At 36.6% G+C, this 24,495-nt stretch overlaps 1 protein-coding gene across 1 annotated transcript in view; it reads left to right on the top strand.

Annotated features, from left to right (window-relative positions):
• Positions 1-24,288, top strand: part of efna3b (ephrin-A3b) — a 64,274-nt gene extending 39,986 nt beyond the window's left edge. Inside the window, exons 2-5 of the mRNA XM_051866776.1 lie at positions 12,837-13,123; positions 13,747-13,812; positions 17,294-17,371; positions 21,846-24,288. Of these exons, the coding sequence (XP_051722736.1) occupies positions 12,837-13,123; positions 13,747-13,812; positions 17,294-17,371; positions 21,846-21,967 (553 nt within the window). The 3' untranslated portion in view covers positions 21,968-24,288. The remainder of the gene's footprint in view (positions 1-12,836; positions 13,124-13,746; positions 13,813-17,293; positions 17,372-21,845) is intronic.
• Positions 24,289-24,495: the final 207 nt, after the last annotated feature.

Below are 24,495 nucleotides of genomic sequence, written 5' to 3'. Positions count from 1 at the left end.
TACGTTCGTTATTGTAGTACTGTTACTCACTGTACTGTAAAGTTTTCTCACTGGTGAATGACACATGATATAATCCAATAACATTGTCTCTGGCCGTCTCGCTTCTGGTCTGTGCGTGTTCATGTGTTTTTGAGGAGGCGTGGCTTTGGATGGCGATTTGCAGGGAGGGTGAGACGTACGTTTTCAATGCTAGCAGGCTAAAGTTAGCATTTTCCCAGATCACCTACTGCACCTTTAACAACTGCTTACTAACTATTAATAAGCAGTAATTAATTATTGAGGCAAAAGTCATAGTTAATAGTGAGAATTGGACCCTAAACTAAAGTGTGACTTTAATCCAAAAATAATCAAACAACAAAAAGAAAGTAAAGTGGCAGGCCCTCAAAGACGACTGCCGCATATAAATATTATAAAACACCAACAGGTCTGGTCCTCTCTCGTCCTTCACTGTCATCACTCCTCCTTATATCCTTCCAGAGCTCCTCCTTGGGACTTGAGACCGTTGTGGAGCACAGGTGACGCTCATTAACATTCGTGCCACCGGCCTCGCTTCGTTCCCGTGGCTCTCGGCCCCACCCTGCTTGCCAAAGTGACCACAGCCATCTAATCATGCTTAATACTCATTTAAGTCAAACTTTTGTTGATTGTCCCCATTACCTCAAATGACTATTTCTCTCCAAGGCCAGAAAAATGCCAAATAAGACTAGAGTTACTGGCCATAATAACCCTCAAGGAGGTTATAGAGTTGCCTTCAAATGTATGTGCTGTTAAACTGGTTGTTGTTATTATTAGGAAATGTGGTTAAATAATTTAACCAACTTGCTCAGCAAAATGAAACCCAAAAAGAACTGACATGACAAATTTATAGTCTTCTATGCAAACTGTGGTCTGGACCAAGGTATTATTGCTAACAAATCTAAACCTAAAACCAAACAAAAACATTTTCATTACTTGAAATCAAATAGAAAAAACTTAAACTTATTTTATTTCAGATAATTGCCAAGGCATTTTCTTATTTTCATTTAGTTTAAGTTGAAGTAATAAAATAACTAAAGCTAAATAAATTAAAACTTATTAAAAACTTTATAGACATAAGAAAAAAAAAAGTCAAAAACACTCAATACAATTACCACAATTTTAACTAAAATTAAAATGAAAGCAGAAAATCCATTGTAAAAAACAATTCAGGAACAATTTTTTCTTTTTTCTTTTCAGGACTGTCAGTGTCAACTAATAATATATTTGAGTTTAATTAAAAGTGTTTTTCTTCAGGTTTATTCATTTAACATTCCTCTAAAAGTGGTTAGTACATTAGAACAAGTGGGTAGAACAATAAATTCCAGTTATGTAATTTTGCATATTATGCTTTTTTCCACATTTTTTAAAAGTCTTTATTCATGAAAATATGTTAATATATTTATATTATTTCAGGAATAGTGGCCCTTGCAAGAAAAGAAAATACAATCGACACTAAATTAATTACTTGTTCACTTGCAATGATAATAAAAATGGTTTGAGTCGACCACAGTGTTTTGTTTTGTTTTGTTATATTAATAATTAATATAATTATTAATTGTAATTTGAAGAGATTAATTAAATTGTATATTAATATTTTTAAGGATTACTAATTGCACAAATGTATTGAACAACTTTATTTTGAGTGTAGAATGTGAAACTAGTTGAGTCTCACTGGTCTAGAGTATGTTTAGGACTTAAGCCTGATGGACACGTCCTCTTTAGTTCAACGTCCTGTTTCACCTTCTCTTAGTCTGTCCGTCCCAGTTTCTCACTTCTGTTCCTGTCGTTCATTTTTTCATTTGCATTTCTCCTCTTCCTCATCCTTTCATTCCTCCCCTTCACTCCCCTGAATGTGTCCATCCATCTCTGTCGTTCATCATCCATTTATTTGAGACGCGCACACACACAGTCAATGCTAATTCAATTTTAATTCATGACACATGGCCTGTACTGAAATCAAATGCTCTTAGAATGGAACCCCCAGCTTAGACCCCTGCTTCACTCTTTGTCTTTCTCTCTCTTTCTCTCTCTCTGTCCTTCTTTCCTTTCTGTCTGTCTAACAGATTGTTTTAGAGATCCATTTAAAGCTCCATACTAGGGTAAAAAACAAACAAAGGAACAGAGTGAAAATGTTTTTGCTCAAAGGTTGCTCTTTCAAAGCTCAAGAGACATAAATACTGTATGTTTTATTTAAAGGGATTTAAATATAAAAATTCTGTCATCATTTACTCACCTTCATGCCGTTCCAAACCTGTATGATGTTATTTTTTCTGTTTACCAAATTTTCTTTTGTGTGTGTGTGTTCCACAGAAGAAAGTCATACAGGTTTGAAAATACTTGAGGGAGAGTAAATAATGACAGAATTTTCATTTTTAGGTCAACTATGTCTTTAAGTATCAAATTAGTCTCAGATGATTCTTCTGCAATTTTATTGGAGCATCAAAATAGTCACAAAAAACTGTTGACAGAATATAGATCTATAAAATAAATGTAGATAGAGCTCACATGATTTGGTCTTGAAAGAATTTGATTTAAGCACAGTTTGGAACATTAAGATCTCTTCTGAAACGCTTGAGGAGACTTGTCTGGGATTACAAGTCTTATTCTCTGGAGAAAGATCTGAGTAGCAGGAGACTTTAGAAAAAGTTCCCATTTGCTCTCTGTGTCTAGAAGAAACGATTGATTTCTTACATATATCTTACTTTGTGGTTATTCTTTGTTATGGGAATGGAACATACAAAGATAAAGGCAAAGTGGTAGGATTTGACTGAAGCGAAGTTTAGTATGTAGTCATCAGTATATTTGACACACATCTGGTGTGGCAAGACATGTAATCATAGTGTGGGTCTTGAAAAGCAGGAATTGAGCAAGCGCACCAGTGAAATTCTGTAACTAAAAATTCAGTTCATTTTCAATATATAGAGAAAATGATTTTTAATGGTTCTGTAGAAATCTTTCGAAACCTTTCAAAACTTTCACATGTACAGTGAGCTCCAGAGTTATTAATCAAAGGTATATGCTTCTGTTGAAGCCATCGGTCAGCATCATTACATTTTTATTTTTAAAAATTAAAGGTGCAATATGTAAGATTTTTGCAGTAAAATATCCAAAAACCACTAGGCCAGTGTTATATATTTTGTTCACTTGAGTACTTACAATATCCCAAATTTTTCCAACTATTTGTAAATCATGAGAAAATTTCAATTTTAACCAAGGCTCCGGGACGTGTGAGGAGTCGCTTGTCAATTGCGTCATACCCGCGTTATCCTCGGTTTCCGGTTTTATTTTGTAGAAACCATGGAAACACCAAAGACGCTTTAATATATTACACGTTTTAATAGACAAGGGAACAACTGTTTTGATATATTTATAGACAGAAAACTAATTGTTGTTATATAGCTCAACAAGATTAGTCTTATTGTTTAAATCTAATTTTCTTGATTTTTTGCGAGTACCATGCTTTACCATGCCTCAGAGAAAAACACTATTTTGTCAAGTAGCTAACATAGCATGATCAGATGCAGCTTTATTTTTAGTAACAGTAATACAGAATTTTCTCCATCATACAATACGTTTTAAAAGGAATTGCATGCCATTTATCAACACAAGCCATCCAGCATTTAATATGATATTCTAAAATCAATCTAGCTTACTGCAGTGTGTCTCAAACAAGTTTCTCACAGCTATTTAGGCAACGATTATAGATTTTGTTGGTACGATTATAGTCTGAGGAATAATCACGGTTTCACGATTATTATGCATTCATTAATTTCACAACACTACTAATGTATAAAATCACAAACACTCTTTAAAGTTTATTTATTGCTGCCTTCTGCAAAATTACACAGTAACCTAATAATACAGCACAAAAATAATTATAAAGATAAACAAAAGTCCATCTCTCCCTTTGGAATTAAAGGTTACCATAAACATCCATGTCAGTATTTCTCTTTTGAAAAAAACAATTGGAAATAATCACAAAATGATTTAGTGTTTTCAGTTTGTGCATTCCTTTTACATTTCTTTTGGACCTGAGGACTTGGAAACATGGTGAAAAAATGTCTTTTTTTTTTACTTAAACATAAATAATACTATAAGAGGGATAAATCACAATGAAAATAAAAATAAACAATGTCCTTGTCTCTTTGGAATGAAATATAAGGTACAATTTAGCTATGGATTTCCCTTTTATTTTTTACCCAGCTATTGAGTTATCGTCTTTAATGAGACTAGTTTTTCCGGCTTTCCGTGTTTTCACTGTTATACAGTAGGGGGCGCTAGTATGCATCTCCTGAACGAGTGCAGTATCTTTATGCCAAAACACAGGCGAAGAAGCAGAAAAGAGCGATCTCAAAATAAGCAGATGCATATGAAAAATAATGCGATCATCAGCATTAAACAGCATATAAATCAAAACTGTCTAACCATACTGAATGAAATGTCGACCCAGGACGAGCTATAGGACTGTGAAGCTTTGGGGAGGGGTGTTGATGAACTCAATCTAACGTTAATCAATCTTTGTTTTACATGTACATGAAGGTAGAATAAAACAGATTTTTTTTGTTTAAAAGCAGAGGCTCTGTTCTTTCTTTTGATATACTGCATGTTCAGATATTCATACAACAAAATATTGTAGGGGCCATGAAATGTTTGTGAAAATTACAAAACTGTTAAAAACGGTGGTAGGGTTCTTTGGTGGAAATAAAGCTTCGCTGTTTGGTCCCTCTGCCATAGTTAATCTGGTGTGTGGAGTAGTAACCTCCGTGTCTCTGATAAGCACGACACTTTAAGCTGATGCACCGCTAGTTTAACTTTGTTTTCATTTTGTGCAAGTTGCAACAGTTCTATACAACAGAAACATTCGGTGTAGCAGAGCCTTTACGATTAATTAACCGTGACATTTTAAATCGCAGTTAATTGTGAAATTGGTTAATTGCTGCATCCCTACTCACAGCAGCCACCGAGCGAACGCACAGAGTAACGTTATAACATCCTTTTCAACACTCTCAAATGTATGTAATATGATAAACAGAGCTGCGTTACCTCATACTCATGACTGGAAAAGCGGAAGCGGCGCCGGCGACTGTGGCACAATAAAAGTTCCGCTGCTTGTGAGGCGTTTGTTGCGCAATCGCTCCAGCGGTCTCGTTTAGCTCCCACAACACTCGGCCCTGCTCTGCTTCATACTACAGTAACGTTAATAATCGCATCCATGAACATGATTTCTTCGTGAGTCCTATCCCTATTCTTTTGCATCGTCCGTTGAGGTAAAGACCATATGTCCCAAGATTCCGCGCTCAAACTTGGCGTCATCAAGCTACGCCTTTGTTTGGAATAGGCCTCTAGTGACCTCTAGCGGACAGAAATTCTACATACTGCACCTTTAAGCTGAGCTGAAGCAGTCATTACTCCAGTCTTCAATGTCACATGATCAATTAGAAATCATTCTAATATTACAGAGCTCCTAAAGGGACATGGTGATGGAAAAAAATATGAGATAGAAGGGAAAAATATTTGTCAATGCTTTTGTGTTCCCCCGAGAAACTTTGCATTTACTCACCAAACCTTTGCATTCGTTTGCAAAACCTTTACGTTCCTCCAAGAAACATTGCGTTCATTCGCAAAGAAAGTTTTGCGCGTGAATGCAAAGTTTCTCTGGGGAACGCAAAACATTTGCAAGAGAACACAAAAGCTTTGACATTTTTCCTCCCACCTCATTTTTTTCCCATCACCTTTATAAAATATGCTGATTTGGAGCTCAAGAAACATTTCTTATTATTAGTAATGTAGAAGCTGTTTTATATTATTTATTTATTTGTGCTGCTTTATATTACAATATTTTCAGGATCCTTTAATGAATAGAAAGTTAAAAAGAACAGCATTTATTTGAAATCAAAATCATTTGTAACGTTATAAATGTCTGTATTGTCACTTTTGATCTGAATTTCTTTTCTTTTTTTTATGTTTTACAGATTTTGCCAAAAAATCAAATATATTATTTATACACAGAACCAATGAATTTAAAATCAAGTTTTATATTGTACCATCCTTAGCAATGTTTCACTCATTCCCCTATAAAAACATATTAAGTATTTTATGTACTTTTTAGCTTTTTATACTTTCATATACTATTAAGCTTTGAATGAAAGGTTGTGATGTTGTGGTTCATCTTGGAGCTGGGGGGTGGTTTTATTCATGGCCTAGAACTCTTTATTGAAGAGTTTTATAAAATCCCTATGGAGAAAATCAATGGGAAAACACTTCTGGAACCAAGGCTACTGACAAAATGGGCGGTTACTGTTGCACTCGATATGCCCAACAGAGCTTAATCAACACATTAAAGAGCCTCATACTGCAGGACAGACAGTGGCTAGGCAATAACAACACGTATGTGGTACAGAGACACCATATATATATATATATATATATATATATATATATATATATATGGTGTCTCTGTACCACATATGTGTGTTATTGTCTAGCCACTATCTGTATATATATATATATATATATATATATATATATATATATATATATATATATATATATATATATATATATATATAGACGCCTCATTAGTGTCTGTTTCTATGGGCTGCTATACATAAGCTGTCCGCCATATTGGAACGGTCAAATCCAGTCTGTGGCCACTCGAGAGCAGTTTCACTGTGCATCTGCAACCTAGTTATTCACATGTATGCATATCTATATTTTCAATAGACATTAGCAGATGATTTCCACAGCATTTAGTATATCATTAATGTGATAATTCTGCATATGGATATTGCATATTGAGTTATACATAAAAACACAAACCAGCACATTCTCGCTATCCCATTTCGTCTGGAATTTATAGCTTGTGGATTTTACAGCCACAGGCTGCACAATATTTGAAATATTTGATGAAAATTCATTGATTTGTTAGTGTGAGTGATGACCAGCATCATGTTAACCATTCTAAGATGGCGGACTCGTCAACATGTCTGGAGCGGTCGAATGTGGCATCTGCGTATCTATGCGATCCCAAGAATTATAACTAACCCCAAAGTTAAACAATATAAAACAATTGAGCAATCGGTTAGATTATAAGATTTGCTTTCCAGGTGCATGATGGAAGATCAACTGCCCACAGCTAATATAATAACATATATAATAGCATACAAGAATAAACAGAGACGTGCAGACACACACACACACACACACACAAAGAAACAAGGCCCAAAAGACGCATACATTCTCCCTCTTCATTGCTCAGATGGGAGCTGTGTTCTGTAAACTTACTTGAACTTGCAATAAAGAGAGCGAGGGGGTGAAGGAAAGATGCAGAGGAGAGCAAGAGAGCCATATCCTCATTGTTGTTCAGAAGAAAGGGGGTAATAAACAGTAAAGTGAGGACCAGTGAGTGTGTGTGTGATGCCAGTTCAGGTGACTGAGAAGAAAATCGAAAATGGTGTGACTGAACTGATATATTGAAAGGGATGAAATATTGTGTGTATTGACAATCATATCTGCACCCTCTGTTTAATAAACAGACTCTCCTGGGTTGACTTAAAACTTCACATACTATCGACCAGCATCAGAAAGTGGCACTTTGTGTGTGTGCGTGTGAGTGAGAGTGAATTTATCTGTTGGATTAGTACAGTTCAGAAGGCTAAAACTTGCCATCAGTGCTGTGACAGTGAGCGACTGCATCGATACAGAGGGAGAGAAGAGGAAGGGAGAACGGCAGAAAGGAGTGAGATGTAGAGAATGAGCCGCAGAGAGGAGTTAAAGTGAGAGAGAGCAAGAGATTGGTTGGTTTCTAATTGCCTGTGGCAAATGGGCTTTGAAACGAGGGGAAGTGAGTGGAGGTGTGTGTGATTTACGCTCACACACACACTCTGCTGATGTGAGGGGAGCGGTGATGAGGTCGGCCTTGAGAGCAAGTAACAGCGGCTGAACTCTCCCCCACCGACACATATCAATTCCTTAGCAGATTTAAAACCAAACACACACTCTTTCTCTCTCCCGGCTGAAACACTGATTACGAGAAAGTTTGATTGATTAAAACCCCGCACTGAACCCAGTGAATAGTAAACGTCTGTTTGGCTGCGGAGTGTAGAATCACATATTAATTTTATTGGGGTGGCATGTGGTACGTTTACAGCCGCATGCGTGTGTGTGCGAGCCAGCAGCAGTGGCTGTATGATGCCTCTGAATTTAATAACCTTTCAATAATTTACCGCTGTAGAGGAGGAAAGAAAGGATGAGTGAAAAGAAAAAGAGAGTAAGAGGAACAAAATGAGTAGAGGGATTGACCAAATAATTAGATGGGAGACATAAAATGGCGAAAGAAACATGGAGGACTAAATACTATCAGGGGAGTCATGCACCTGTTTTTTTGAGGCTCTTGGCTCATCTTCACAGATAAGACATGACAACAACAACAAAAAATATGCAGGTTAAATGCCTAATATGCTTTAATAAGCTTTTTTTTTTGTAGGAAAATGGAATAAAGAAAAATTAAAACAGTTTAAATAATAATTTAAAACTATTGAAAATCCAGTAAAATTGAACTAAAAATCTGTCTGTGCATTAAGCTGCAAATGCATTAAGCATTTTTTTGTAACCGCGTGTACTTGTACACACAGGTCACACATGAGCATTTAATATTTTTGCAGTAATTAGTTTATCCACAAGGTGGCAACCGTGCCCTGGGGACGTCGATTCACAAGGTAAAGAAAAAAATTGGATAAACAGAACAGACCGGAATGCATGCAAGCTACAGCGACGATAGAGGCCCTACATAGACGAGAGATTGTGTGAAGAGGTTAAAAAGTACCCTCATTTGTACAACTCTAGCATGAAAGAATACAAAGATGTATACATCGTGGCGAGAGATTGCTCAAAACTGCACAGGCGTCGAACACCTGTGTATGCGTACGAGTCAAATGAAGTATACTTTCCAAGGCTGTGAGTTCGACTGTGCTTGTACACTATCGTACACGTAAAAAAAACAAAGTATACCCAGGTGGAAATTTTTCAGTGAACCTTTCTGCAAGTCACTTTGTTACTCCAGTAGGTGGCGACAAATGGTGACAAGTCTTTATAAGTGAGCCATTTAATCATTTTCTCAAGCGATTTATTCAAAACCCTGATTTATTCAAAACCCTGATTTATTCAGGAATGTAACAAGTGAGTGAGTCGCTAAATCATTAGGTGTGTTCAACTCAGGAAACAGGAAGTGAAGCTAACATTGGATTCGGATGCGCCTTGATGCTTTCCTACCTTGGAGTCTTCCAAAGGCAGCATTTTTAAGCTTTTGGACGCAGCCAACGGCTCACTCGTTACGTTCCTGAATCAATCTGTGTTTTTGAACAAATCTCTTGAGTAAATGATTCAATGACTCAATCACTTGTTTCATTCCTGAATTAATCAGTGTTTCTAAATGAATCTTTAGTAATTAGGTGTGTTCGACTTGAAGCTGCACTGTGCAGACCAATCGGTGTATGACATCAAAGTACCGTGAGAGAGTTTTGAGAGCTTTAGAATCTTTCTTGCGGTACTTTGATATCATGTAACGCTAGAGGTTGCAGCCTTTAGCCTCCTCGCTAGAGCATCCGACTCCCATGCCGGAGACCCAGGTTCGAGGCCTGCGCAGGGCGGGGCGAGTAGGACCTGGGTAGAGGGGTTACACTGGTGCCGTGACCCGGATGGGAGTTAGGTTTAGGGGGGTGAAGGTCGAAGGCTTTGCTTGTGCCAGCCTTTTTTAAATACTCCATAATTTGTTTTAATGATTTGAAATCTCCTACAGTAGGGTTAACGTTTCCTCTCTTCATCGCCCCCTCGTGGACATAATAACAACTGCAGATTGTCCATCAGTCTTCCACCTCTGACTTTACTGTCATCGTTCCCGCACTGCAAAGAAGTTTGTAAGAAAAGACAAAAAAGGCCTTTTGTTTTTTGAAAGGCTTCTTTGTGTGCTTTATCCTTGAAATACAAAACAGTAGATTTATGAAGGAAATCTGACAGGTCGCGTGGTCACAACGAAATGTGCTCGCACACATAGCCTACACAGGCATTAAATTTTGGCTCATCCTGTCAGTCACTCTTTTCTTTATCTAGGCAATGGTCTCGAAGGTATAAGGGTAGCCTATATTTTTGAACGATAAATCCTTTTGAAAATTTCAGAACAGGGCAATTTGACATGCCTTTTAAATGTTAAACATTCATTTAATTGGATTTTAAATTGATTAAAATATTTATTAACAAAAAATAGGTCTAGTTGTTTTACTGTTTGAATTTTGCTCAGGTAGCGCTATTTAATTGTTGACATGAATGAAAACGAGGCTGTGAGGGATAGAATAGCCTAGTGCGTTCAATGGATTGTTTTCCTCTAACAACATATCGATTGTTCAGCTGACAAAACGTCTTTCCGAAAATATAAATAAATAAACATTTCAGTAGACAAAAACTCTATAAAATTTTTTTAAAAAGCTGTGAATAATGTGATCTTCGACCTTTATACAGTGCGTGCCATAAAGAATGTCTCGTTTTCATTTGCCTTAAATTTAAAATGGCGTCTAACATGAATGATGCTGTAACGACATGTCCGACTATTGGTCAATATGTATTGAATGAACTTGATAGCCTACCTTTATTTGGCCATTAAGATTGGAAACACTAAAAAGATGTGTGCCCACATATAGACATTTTCTTTAAAAATTAAACCGAGTAAAAAGTGTGACGGCCTCCTGTTTTCCCTATTACGACTCGTGCAAACAGTTTAAAGGGATAGTTCACCAAAACAGTTGACAACATTTATGGTGCCCCACAACTAAACATTCTTCAAAATATCTTTGTGTCCAGCAGAACAAAGAAATGTATACAGGTTTTGGAACAACTTGAGGGTGAGTAAATAATGACAGAATTTTCATTTTTGGGTGAACTATCCCTTTAAGAAGAGTCGCATAACAGTGATGGCTAACAATACCAAGTTTTACAGTTTCATTTTAGCGTATCTTTTATTGAAAAGGCTACCGTATTAAAGCAATAAAATCTTTACTTTTTTCCCGTGTATGTTTCCTTTCCGTTTTGCACATGGTGTATGAATGAATGTGTGTGTAGAGGGGTGTGACGAGATATATACTACACATTGCTCTTACACACCATCATTTGCATTTAAAAGTCAGAAGTGAGACGGAGGAATAGAAAGAGAGGAGTGAGTGATGATCAGAGACGAGTGTGAAGGGGGAGAAGCGTTAATGCAGCGGTTTTGATCTTCATTTAATAATTGAATAATAATCTCCCAGGAGAAGTGACCTAGAACCGAGAAAAAAGAAATGGATATTCATTTGCGCTTCTAAATACTGACACCTGCTGGTCAGTCGTTATAATGGCAACCTCCCTTCATTGAGAGCCCGATGAGTTTCACTCCATCCTCTCGGCGTCTGCTGGTGTGACATTGACAAACGAGTGCAGTGAAGAAGCGACCGCGGTTGCGTTTTGAATTCTGACACTTGCACTGCAACTTTTCCTACCTGCAGTAAGACTCGTCCCGCGAGAGCTGCATTCACTCCGCGCAAACGCTCCTCGTTGTTTATATACGTTGCGTTACGCGCGCTTTCATCAGACTCTGTCATGGAATGGTAAGACTCATTGTCAATACAGCTGTGCACTGGAGCGGTATAACAATATATTACTACAGGTCCCAACACAGCCATCACTCGTCTCTCCCTTCTTCATGCTCACCTTCATTCTATCTCACAGGCCCGAGGGAGCTTCCCCCGAAATGCAAATGTCTAATACAAGCCTGCACTGATTCTGCCTGAACTTCTGCCGAAGAAAATGCATTCATCATCATGTGAAAACTTATTTGTCCTCCTTTAACCTTGAAGCAAAAGGAAAGACCTGTGTGTGTGTGTGTGTGTGTGTGTGTGTGTGTGTGTGTGTGTGTTTGATAATATTTACAAAACAACTACTTGCTTTGCCCTGATCTGGAATGATATACTGTAAATGTAGCTAGATAAATAATATATATAAAAAGTGAATGAGCTCCACTCAGATCACTGGATCATTTCCTGTATAGAGAGGTCACAGGGGCCGAAAAGAACTCTTTTTTTGCTTTTCATTTTGGAGGAATGTGAAATCAGCTGCACCCGACCTCTTGCCATTTTAAATCAGATGTGCTTGACTGATTCTAAATTTGAGGGCATTTCTAGTTGTTCTCACATTCAGCTTGGCTAGTTGTCATACAAAAAAGATAAGAGTTTTCTTGGCAAAAGTTTAGTGATAATTTAGTAATTGTCGAACACGACTGAATGAATTCAAGGCGCACATTTTCATTATGCAAATGCAGGTTATAAAGGTTTCTTCTCATCATGTTAGTGCATGTTATCACTTTGAGAAAACCAATGAAAAAAAAAATGTTTACAGATGACTATGCTATATACCAAACATAATGCTGAAAATAATGATGTACCATTTATGTTAAATATGAAAAATTTACAGAAAGATTTGGAAATTTGAGTATGGAAAAGTTTTGAAATGGAAAACATGTAGGAACCCTGTTAAATGATTGGTGACTAGTCACAAATACACTTTCTTTTAATAAATTATGTAAATTTGCACTATATGTCAGAGCACTGCCCACAAGTCTATGGCTTTGACACATAATTTTGACACTAAATTTTATCCTATTAGTAATTGTTTTTCAGTTGCTTATACTGTATGCTTTTTTTGTGTATGTGTTAATGGATAAAGATGCAAAATATGTCCAGCATTATTAGAGCAATAATTGACTATAATTGTATATGTGTGTTTCTCTGTGTCATCAGACTTCGTAAGGAGGGCTACACGGTGCAGGTGAATGTCAATGACTATCTGGATATCTACTGTCCTCACTACAACAGCAGCCAGAGAGGCGTGGCCGAGCAGTACGTACTTTACATGGTCAGTTATCGTGGTTACCGTACGTGTGACCCGCAGCTGGGCTTCAAACGCTGGGAGTGTAACCGTCCCCACGCCCCACATGCACCAATCAAATTCTCTGAAAAGTTCCAGCGCTACAGCGCCTTCTCGCTCGGCTATGAGTTCCACGTTGGGCAGGAGTATTATTATATCTGTGAGTATATAGTGTGCTTTATCTCAGCTATACATGATTCCAAGTCTTTAGTAACGCAGCTATTTACATTACTGTATTATAGTATATGGATGTCAGGCAACCTGTCCAGGACATCAAAAAGAAAGAAATAAAATATTATGTTCTGCTTCAAAAAAAAAAAAACTTTTAGTGTAATTTTTTTGCATTACTACATTATTTTCATAACAATTAAGTATATCATCCCAAATTTTCATTATGTGAATATTAATTTAAATTTTCCAGCCTTTAATATTTGATGATTTTAAATAATAAAATAAATACTTGTATTTATATGTATTATATATATTTATAATTATATAATTTAGAAATCGGCTTATTTTATTACTGTATGTGTTATAATAATCCATATATAGTATTATATTTGTACACACACAATGCTAACACTATACACTCAACTGTATCTGTAGGACCTTATGCATGCATATTCATATAAGGTATTATTTACACACAGTACAAGCTTCTTTTTAGATGTTAGATACTTATATAATATTACTTATTTAAAGCTTCTCTGTATTCAGTATTATAGACAATATTACAGATATTACTGACTGATAGATGATTGAGATTTTGCTGTTTTGTTTTAGCCACACCCACTCATCACCACGGGCGGAGCTGCCTGAGATTAAGAGTGTATGTCTGCTGCTCAACAGGTATCGATCTCTATCCACCCGTCTGTCTGTCCATCCATCCGTCATTCCATCATACATCCATCCATCAACTCATCATCTCATCCATCCATCCAACTATTCTATTTTTCAGTCAATTGATCCACCTGTCCAGCCATTTATGAAGTGCACTCAATCCGCGTTTCTATAACTCTTCTATCTGTCTTTCTGAGGATTAAATCAATCTGTTTACACAGACAGCACACTCTCTCCCTCTCTTTCCCCACTAGGTTTCATGTCTTAATGTTGTTGTTTGGCACTATACAGTGATTCCCAACCAGGGATACGATTACGATTTTGCTTCATTAAACCTACACTACCATTCAAAAGTTTTGGGTCTGTAAGATTTTTTTTTTTTTTTTTTTTTTTTGTATTAAAAAGAAATTAATACTTTTATTCAGCAAGGATGCATTAAATTGATTAAAGTGACAGTAAAGAAGATGTTTCTAATGCCACTAAATGTTTCTATTTCAAGTAAATGCTGTTATTTTCAATGATCTTTTCATCAAAGAATCATGAAAAAATGTATCACCGTTTCTACAAAAACGTTAATCAGCACAACTCTTTTCAACATTAATAATCAGAAATGTTTGTTGAGCAGCAAATCAGCATATTAGAATGATTTCTGAAGGAATATGACACTGAAGACTGGAGTAATGACTGCTGAAAATACAGCTTTTAAAATATAATGAATGAAAAATAAAGTTTTAAGTTGTAGTAATATTTCACAAAATGACTGTTTTTACTGTATTTTTGATCAAGTAAATGCAGTCTTGGTGAGCAGAAGAGATTTCTTTCAAAAACAATCAATTGTACCAACCCAAAATGTATGAAAAATAGTGTATATAACAGAAATTGTAACTTATTAAAAGATTCAAATAAAAAAATTGAAAAAAATAAAAAATAAAATATTACAAAGACCTGCACATGACATGCAGGAAGAATGTATAATAAAATATAACGAATTAAGAATTAGTTCCCTTGTTTTAGTTAAATAGTGGCCATGAATTAAGATTTTTTTCACATAACATTCATTTGTTCTCTTGTTTTAGTTAAAAAACAAGGACACGTTGTACTTATTCGTTCCCCCCCATTTTAATTCCGTTAGATCGTGGCCATGAAATAAAGGGAACAAATTCCTAATGTGGCCACGAGATATATAGATATATATATATATATATATATATATATATACACACACATATGTATATGTGTGTGTGTGTGTGTGTGTGTGTGAGAAATATCAAGCATTCAGAAGTTAAAAAAAACATACTCACATAAAAGGCTGTTAGAGTATATAAGACAAAAACAAAGATTGGGAAACACTGCTATAAACCATTCTATTGCTCCTCTGTCATTTCTTCCCTCTCTCTCCCTCTTCTCTGGTTTCCAGGTGCTGTCAGGATTCATGTTCTCTCACAGTCAGTTTGCTGGCACTGAGTGTTATTTTAACCCCTCACCCTCTCTTTCTGTCAGTGCTCATGTTCATTAATAATATTCCAGCTCAGTGTATGAATGTGAGAGAGAGAGAAAGAGAGAGCAAACTGTGTGCTGTCTTAACCTCTGCCCTCTCTCTTGGAGTCTCTGAGTTCTTGTGTCAAGATGAATCTGTTAGTCCTGCTCAGTCAGGTCTGAACTCCAGTGCCTTGAGTTCAAAGGGCTGAAGCAGGGCTGATGTATTTATAAGGATGTGGAAAACTACTAATGAGCTGATGAGTTGAGTCAGGTGTGTTAGATTAGAGAGATAAAATGTGCATTGATGGGGGGCCCTTAAAACCAAGATTTGGATCCACTGAGCTAAAAAAGAACTAAACAAAATGCAGTTGTTTTCCAATGCACTTTTAAAAGTTGGATCAAATTTGGTGTCGCCTTTAAAAACACAGTGCTTGTAAGGGGACACTTAAAGGGTTAGTTCACCCCAAAATGAAAGTTCTTTCATTAATTACTCACCCTCATGTCGTTCCAAACTCGTAAGACTTTTGTTCATCTTCGGAATACAAATGAAGATCTTTTTAATGAAATCTGAGAGATGTCAGTTCCTCCATTGACTGTCTTTGCAACGACCACTTTGACGCTTCAAAAAGTTCGTAAAGAGATCAGAAAACTAATCCATATGAATCGAGAGGTTTAGTCCAGCGCAAGAACAAACCTCTTCCAGAAGCTCAAACGTGCTGCGTGACACAGGGGAATGAACCTCATTGGTTACGCAGCACGTTTGAGCTTCCGGAAGATGTTTGTTCTTGTGTTATTCAGGTTAGGTTGAGCTTCTGCCTAAATGAAATCTTTTCATCATAAAAAGCGATAGATTCTCTTCAGAAAATTTGGACTAAACCACTCGATTCATATGGATTAGTTTTCCGATCTCTTTATGAATTTTTTGAAGTGTCAAAGTGGTCGTTGCAAAGGCAGTCAATGGAGGAACTGACATCTCTTAGATTTCATCAAAAAGATCTTCATTTGTATTCCGAAGATGAACGAAAGTCTTACAAGTTTGGAATGACATGAGGGTGAATAATTAATGACAGAATTTTGGGGTGAGCAAACCCCAAAATAAAGAAGTCAGACATGCAACATTTCCATAAGGGTTTTTAATTAACGCTTAATGCCAAAGCTAAAACAACAATAATAAAATATTGTTTCCGAAAATAATTAATTGTATTTTTGACAGTGCATTTGTTCTGAAGGCAAAACAAATTATTAAAATATTATCTGACAATTTTTTACTTTCTGTTGAGCTGACAGAACATCTTTTTTATGTATTCACTATTAGAGAAACATTTTCAATTCAGATTTATTTGTAAATCAATTTACAATAAATGGAAAATTTATTGCCTATTCACAATAAATTATAAATTTTCACTTTCTCTTAAGCTGGCAGAATTTTTTCTACCCACTACTGTAGAAACATTTTCATTTCAAAATTATTTTGTATCAATTACACAGTAATTTAAAAAAAAAAAAAAAAAAAAAATTATCATTTCCATTAAATTATTATTTTTTATGCAGCGTTAAAATTAATGGCAGTCAAAAGAATAAAATAATCACAATTAATCATGATTTTCTAAAAGTGTAAAAAAAAAAAAAAAATCTAATGCAATAATTGTATAAAAAAGAAAATTAAATAAAACACAAATTAAATTGACATTAATTTTGATAGCCCTAAAAAATTCTATTACATTTTCCTTGGGTCCTCTATTGTTCACTGCATGGTGAGACCCCAGTAAATCCCTTGACTGTTGATAGTTGTTAGACAAGTTATCGACTAGTAGACCATTGTTTCATGATTCATAACCCATCCCTGTGATGCATGTAGCCTGAACTGGGGATGCTAACTACCCCCTCCATCCAGTGTTGTATGACCTGAAGGAGCTTACAAATAAATTCCCAAGTCCTTTGAGAGCATGTATAAGATCCTTCAGAGGGAGGGGAGAGTGTGTGTTCTGATTCTCCTTTCATGTCTTCCCAGCATCTGATTCAGATGATGAGCCCCAGCCCAGAGAGCCAGACTACACTCTAAGACCCAACATCAAAATCGATGACCTCGGTGAGTTACGCACACACCAGACGGACCACCCTGACACTTATACATATGCATATAAATCACTGACTAAGTTGACATTTACACCCAAGGTTTCTATGGCCAGATCTGTGGCATCCACACGCCTCTTTCTTAGTCACACAGCAAGCTCATAAATCATAAGTGTGCAAGTATGAGCAGATTTATTGTTATAAATCAAATTGGGTATGAAGTTATGAAGTTAAATCCACTTAATGTCATTTGAATGTGTAATAAAAATGCATATGAGATCAACTCTAATTTGCTTTTCCTGTGCACACGGCGTATACCAAAGAAACACAGTAGTTATCTGCTAACACACAACTTATAGGCAATGACTGACACTAATGATGCCACAAGCTAAAAGGCAAACGAAGCGTGAGCTGCCTGGCTATAGTTAGCTTGATTAGCACTGAGGTTAGTGTTAGCGCTGATTAGCAGTGGCAGAACTAGCCCTCCAGTTCCCAGCCTTACAGTCACATCCTGCACCTCCTCACCACCGTGGTAACCCGACTCAAGGACAGCGACGACCGGCACCATTTAAATGAGAGAAAAGAAATTGATTTGACTTCAAGTGTTTTTAAGGAATAAAGAGGCATCGATCTGTTCGTGTTTTTTTTTTTTCCCGAGCGTGTGTTTTGAGACAGATGGATGTGGATGTGTTTTGGGTCGTCTCTGGGTCGGAGCCACCCAACGATTTCCAATAACTGGAATCTGAGTACCGGCTCTCTGCCGCTCGCTCCGATCAGGGGTTCAGTTTTCAAACAGGCCAGAGAGGGGAAGAGAACAACCGCAAGAGGCCAGCCGGGTCTCAGGAAGCCACACATCTCAGTACTGCTCCATGCATCTGTGTCCAATAGACAAAAGAAACCCTCTCGTCCTTGCTCACTGCTGTCCCATTAGTATTGACCAACTTAAAGAACCAATGGAAATTATACATTTCTAAAGTGTACTTCTACAAACAAATCAAAAGATACTCACAAAACTGCCACTTGAAACTCTAGAATGCTGCAAGTGTTTTTAAATTAAAAGAAAAAAATACATAAGCACTTACTAATTTAAATAAAATTGGATTCTGAAAACATTAGAAACATAAATTCTCATTTGCAGGAATCTTAATGTCAGTTCTGTAAATCTGCTGGAGCAGTTAGTCCCATTAATGGCAGTACGTTTCACAGTACGAAACAAATTTATATTAGTACAGAGTGACTCACACAAACACACAGGCAATCACAAATACAGATGAAAGAAACACAAAGGCAACTTTTATTTGGCCTTAGGGGAATAATACAGAACAAGAAGATGATGTGTGTGGCATTGTGCTCATACAATTCTCTTTATATGCTTTTTTTAACAATAAAAACAAACCATTTCCTGCTTGTATTAAGGAATATAGGGTAATGCATTAGATATCCTACACTAACAATGAACAATACTTTTACAGCATTTATTAATCTAAAGTAGTGTTGATTTTTTTATATACACTGCCATTAAAGTATTAGTTCACTTCAGAATTCAAATTTCCTGATAATATACTCACCCCCATGTCATCCAAGATGTTTATGTCTATCTTTTTTCAGTCACAAAAAAATATGGTTTTTGAGGAAAACATTTCAGGATTTTTCTCCATATAGTGGACTTCAACGGCTACCAACGGGTTGAAGGTCCAAACTGCAGCTTCAAAGGGCTCTACACGATCCCAGATGAGGAATAAGGGTCTTATCTAGCGAAACGATCGCCATTTTCTAAAAATAAATAAATAAATAAAACATTTCTATACTTTTTAAACACAAATGCTCATCTTGCACTGCTCTGCGATGCGCCACACATTACGCAATCACGTTGGAAAGGTCACGCGTGATGTAGGCGGAAGTACCATGGTAGGGCGAAAAAACATCTTATTTTCTCTTCCAACTTCAAAATCGTCCGACATCGTTGTTTTACCTTTTTTTTTCCTTTTTTTTTTTTTTTGTAAAGGCAGTTTGACTTAGTCTTTGCACTTTTTAGACACTGGATAGGTACTTCCGTCTACGTCACGCATGACCTTTGCAATGTAATTTTGTAATGTGTGGCACATCGCAGAGCAGTGCAAGACGAGCATTTGTGGTTAAAAAGTATATAATCTTTATTTATTTGTTTTGGAATATGACTGATCGTTTCGCTAGATAAGACCCTTATTCCTCAGCTGGGATCCTTTGAAGCTGCATTGAAACTGCAATTTGGACCTTCAACCCGTTGGTAGCTGTTGAAGTCCACAATATGGAGAAAAATCCTGAAATGTTTTCCTCAAAAACCATAATTTCTTTTCGACTGAAGAAAGAAAGACATAAACATCTTGAATGATTTGGGGGTGAGTAAATTATCAGGAAATTTGAATTCTGAAGTGAACTAATCCTTTAAAAAGTTTGGTGTCGGTGTGAATTTTTTTGGAAAAAAAAAATCTCATGCTTACCAAGGCTGCATTTATTTGAACAAAAATACAGTAAAAACAGTAATACTGTGAAATAATTACAATTTAAAATAGCTGGTTTTAAAATGCAATTTATTAAAGTGATGGCTATCATAGTTATTTGGTTCTGTTCATTCTTATTTTTCACCACTTGGACTCTGTTTGTGTTTTCACCTTAATTAGTTTGTCGTCATGGTTGTTAATTTGATTCATTGTTGTGTTCAGGTGTTTATGTCTCATTATTCTCTCACTATTTAAGTTCAGTTCTGCTTGCATTCATTGTCGTGTTTCGTTTATGTTGGCGTCAGTTGTACGTCTTAATGTGAGTTGTGTTGCTACCGCTGTTGGATTACTCTGTGGATTATTAAAGACCGTTATTCTTCATCATCTTCGTCGTTCGTCTCACCACACAACCCCATAACAATTGCAATGCTAATAATATGCTGATTTGGTGCTCAATAAACATTTATTCTTCTTATTTATTTATCACAGTTGAAAACTGTTCTGCTTAATATTTTTGTGGAAACCATGATCATTTTTTTTCAGGATTCTTTGATGAATAGAATTTTTTTTAACAATATAAAAAGTCTTAACTGTCACTTTTGATCAATTTAATGCATCTTTCTTTGCTGAATAAAAGTAGGCCTATTAATTTCTTTAAAAAAATCTTACTGACCCCAAACATTTGAATGGTAGCGTCTATATTTTTAACATTTCATGTTGTAGAAATTAACATCAGCTAATGTATTAAAACAAACGTGAATTAACAATGAACAACAGTTAATTATTGACATTAACCTAGATTAATAAATGCTGTAAAAATTGCTGTTCATTGTTATGTTTTGATACCTAATGCACTAACTTACGTTAACCATTTGAACTTTATTGTAAAGTGTTACTGCAATATTATATCTGATGCAAAGTTCTTTGTTCCGTAATGTAAGATTTGACTTCCCGTTCAGGTCATTGATAGGACAAGCTCATCAAATATCTCTGTAATTCATTCTCCAAATGAAAAACAACTTCACACTTTAATCTGACCAGCTGATTTAGTCAGATGACACAACAAAGTACAAATTCAAGCAAACTAACAAGCTGGAGATGTCTATTCTTCCAGATCATGTGATTGTATCTGGCCTGAGTTGTGAATGTTGGCACAGAGTGTTGAATTCCAGCAGGTAAACAACATGTCCCAGAACATCCCACACAGCTCTTCTCTTCCTGCCTGGCATCCAAGGACTCCTGTCAATCAAACATTGTCCTGCCATAGTGGTTATAATGCACTTTATTTGCACAGTACCTTATAAACTTTTAATCTAACAAATATTATTTAACACAAAACTTTGTTAAAAGGAATATAAAAAGCAAAAAATACAGACTGTTAAAAAAAGATTAATAATATTAAGTCTCATTGTTAAATGCTGTTGTAATTAAAATGTTATCTGCGTAAAAAGGTGATAAAAGACAAATTAGCACCCCAGATGTGTCTGGAAAAACTGTCACATCTTGTGTCTGTGTGCAATAACAGCATATTATTCTGTCAACAACACACTTGTGTAATGTGTACGTGTCTGGAGATGTTTTTTTTGGCAGTCAATTTGCGTCACCCACTGTTCCTTTTGACCTATAAGTGAAGACGTGTGTTTATGAACTTGTCTATCACAAAGTCCCTGATCTGGAAGACACCTGCTCGCAGTTGCAGACACCAACAAACTGGTTATGTTAGATGTTCATCTCCGGTGATGATGTAGCAAAATTCCATAGATTATTTTGGCACATCTGACACTCCTCTTGTACCTGATAATAGTATAGATTTATGTTTCTGTTGTGTTCACAATGAAGCCTGTCTACTACAGATATCTTCAGTACATACCTGCCTGAGTCAACACGTTTTATTTTTAACTCCTTCCCTTAGGCCTCAGCTGGTCAGAGAGTTTTCTATACCTTAGTGAGTCACGCAACAATGGTGTCTAGACCTCAGCTGGTAATTTTAATCTGTCTGTCTCTCTCTAGATGACTATGATAATCCCGAGGTCCCTAAATTGGAGAAGAGCATCAGCGGTAGCAGTCCATCCAGAGATCGCCTTCTCCTAACCGTGGCATCACTTTTCTTCATCACCCTCTCGGTCTCCTAGCATCCACCTCCTATCCGTCACAACACCAACGAGGCCTTGAGGGGGGAAAGGAAGGATCTAGGGCCGACAAGTTTGCAGATAAAAACTTGGAAAGGAACAGAAAATAAATGAATCACTTGATGCTGCAACAGCTTACGAAGTGTCAAGCACCAGCCCACAATTCAACAGTTGTTTCATGTCTTAAAACGGCGACACAATTTGCATGTCGCACAGACGATACTAATACAGATCTGAACACCATAATGAGAACTATGCCATTTCAGTTTCAATAGTGCAGATTTTTTTGTGTGTTTGTGTGGCGCCTTCGGTGCTTGGGGGTGGAGCGGATCTTCCCTTCCCTCAGAAGGTTTGATGGCTCCATTATCTTTGAATTGGCAGGTTAAGAGTTTAAAAGCGTCTCAGATTCAGTTTGATAAGATCTGTAATGAAACCGTCGAGAAGCTCCTGTTACTCTTCGCTCAAACCTGGCAAAATATCTGAACTACCGTTTAATCCAATTCCAAAAGTGTTTGTTTCTCTCTGTGTGTTTCTGTTGCTAGAGAGACGTACAAACCGCTGGATGATCATGTAATTGCCGTCAGGGATGAACAGCAATATTCATTTGATGAGTTTAAACAAGTCTATAATAGAAACCGATCTCACAGACTTGAAATCAGCTCATCTTTTACTTTTCTATTGACGAGGCGACAATTTATAAAGCGTTAAAAAAAATCCAATTACATCTGATTCTTATTTGAACGTATCATAGTCGCACATGAGGGGCCGATATGGTTGTTCTGTGATGCAGAAAATTGAGAAAGAAGTGATTTCGCACGAGCGCCAGCACAAACGCATTAAACACATCGAGACAAACAGAAGCCAAATAGCTTTTTGTTGTTGTTTTCTTTCCTTTTCCTTTTGATAAAAGGTGCTTGAGTGAGTGAGTGAGTGAGTGAACGAGTGCAAGTGTGTATGTGTGCGAGTGCATTAGCTCAGTGATGCTGGAATAATCTCCTCTAGACTTTATGGACTTGAACTGGAGGTGGACACCTACACAGACACTGTACATAAGACACATGCATTTATTTATGTGTGGACATTGTGGACGGTCTCCGCTCATTCGTTCGGACCACACTGATTCCCGCTGGATTCGGAAGAAGTCCAAACCATCTTCAGCGGGTTTGTTCCAGTTTGAACCGGCTGTCGCTGCTTGCTACTTGACTTCTTTCGGTGGTGATCAGCAAGACCAAATGGAAATTGAGGGGTCTGGTGGTTATAATCCGTTTCTACGGCAACAGTTATTCAGCTATACACACACCTAAAGGCACTAGAGTCCAGCAGGAAATCAGAACAACACACATGAAAAGAAATAACAGCAATTACTGGCAACGATTCTGGTGACACTTTTGCCAAGAGTAATACAAGCAAACAAATGCTTCGGGGCAGGTAGTTATTGCGTTCTTATGAGCTTTTCAAGGAATAAACAGCAGTGTATGCATCAATCATTTTACAAAAAGGTTCAAAATTAAGGTTCTAACTCTTTTTACATAGACTAGGGCCTTATCACGATGGTAACGACATCATATCACGGCTCATGATAATAGCAACCAGCGCCGCTTCTCGCTCTAGAGACATGCAAATACTGCTTAAACTACCGATGGCATGTGGTTTAGGAGAAATGATGTGTGGTAGAGGTTTTCTAACTTAGATTCATAATGGACACCTTCTCTCACACCTACAGGCTGTCTTTAACAAATTGATAAAGCCGTTTATTGTATCATTCTGCTTTTGCTCTGAAAAATCATTTCAATTTCTGTGGAACATTACATCTGCTTTATATTCCATTACTACGGCTGCTGTGGTTTCACTGATTTAGAGCAACTTCAGAACAAACTGAACACTAATTTGAATGCTCGAAATGATACTTTACAGACTTGAATCTACAGTTAATTTGTTTCATGTTGTCTTTCAAAGACGTTGGGTTGAGGATAAGTAGTTTTTTGTGCATTTGGGTATTTTGGGGGTTCGTTTTTTTCTGATGGAATAATGTAATATTTCAGAAGAGTGGATCAGGCAAAGTATCACTCTTCAAATGTTGCACTTACAAAAACTTGGACACGAGAATTGTGTGTGTGTGTGTGTGTGTGTGCGTGTTAGACTGCAATTGTTAGAAGTTGATGTTTGTTTTAAAAATAGCCTAAATAACCTTTTAGTGTGCGTGTGTGTGTGTGTGTGTGCGTGTGAAAGAAAGAGAGATCAAAAGGTAATAAAGATAGAGGACGGTGTGAATGTGTGTGTTTATGCAAGTTGTTATCCATTGTTTAGTCTAGGCATTTTCTGTATGAGTGGGTGCGAGTCAAAGAAACTGTATTGTTTTGGACGAAACAACAAAAGCATTTATTAGGGTTGGAAACAACCAATTACAATCATGTTTACCTTCAACTGGAATGAATTTAAAGAACTTGAAAAAAGAAACTGTAAACTGAACGAACCATAACAAAGCTTATAATAATAATAATCATGATAAAAAAAAAAAACACCAAGCCTTT

Source organism: Ctenopharyngodon idella, chromosome 16, assembly GCF_019924925.1.
Source record: "Ctenopharyngodon idella isolate HZGC_01 chromosome 16, HZGC01, whole genome shotgun sequence".
In the NCBI taxonomy this organism is placed as follows: Eukaryota; Metazoa; Chordata; class Actinopteri; order Cypriniformes; family Xenocyprididae; genus Ctenopharyngodon; species Ctenopharyngodon idella.
Note: the sequence above shows the minus strand (reverse complement) of the source record. Positions and strands in the feature narration are given on the sequence as shown.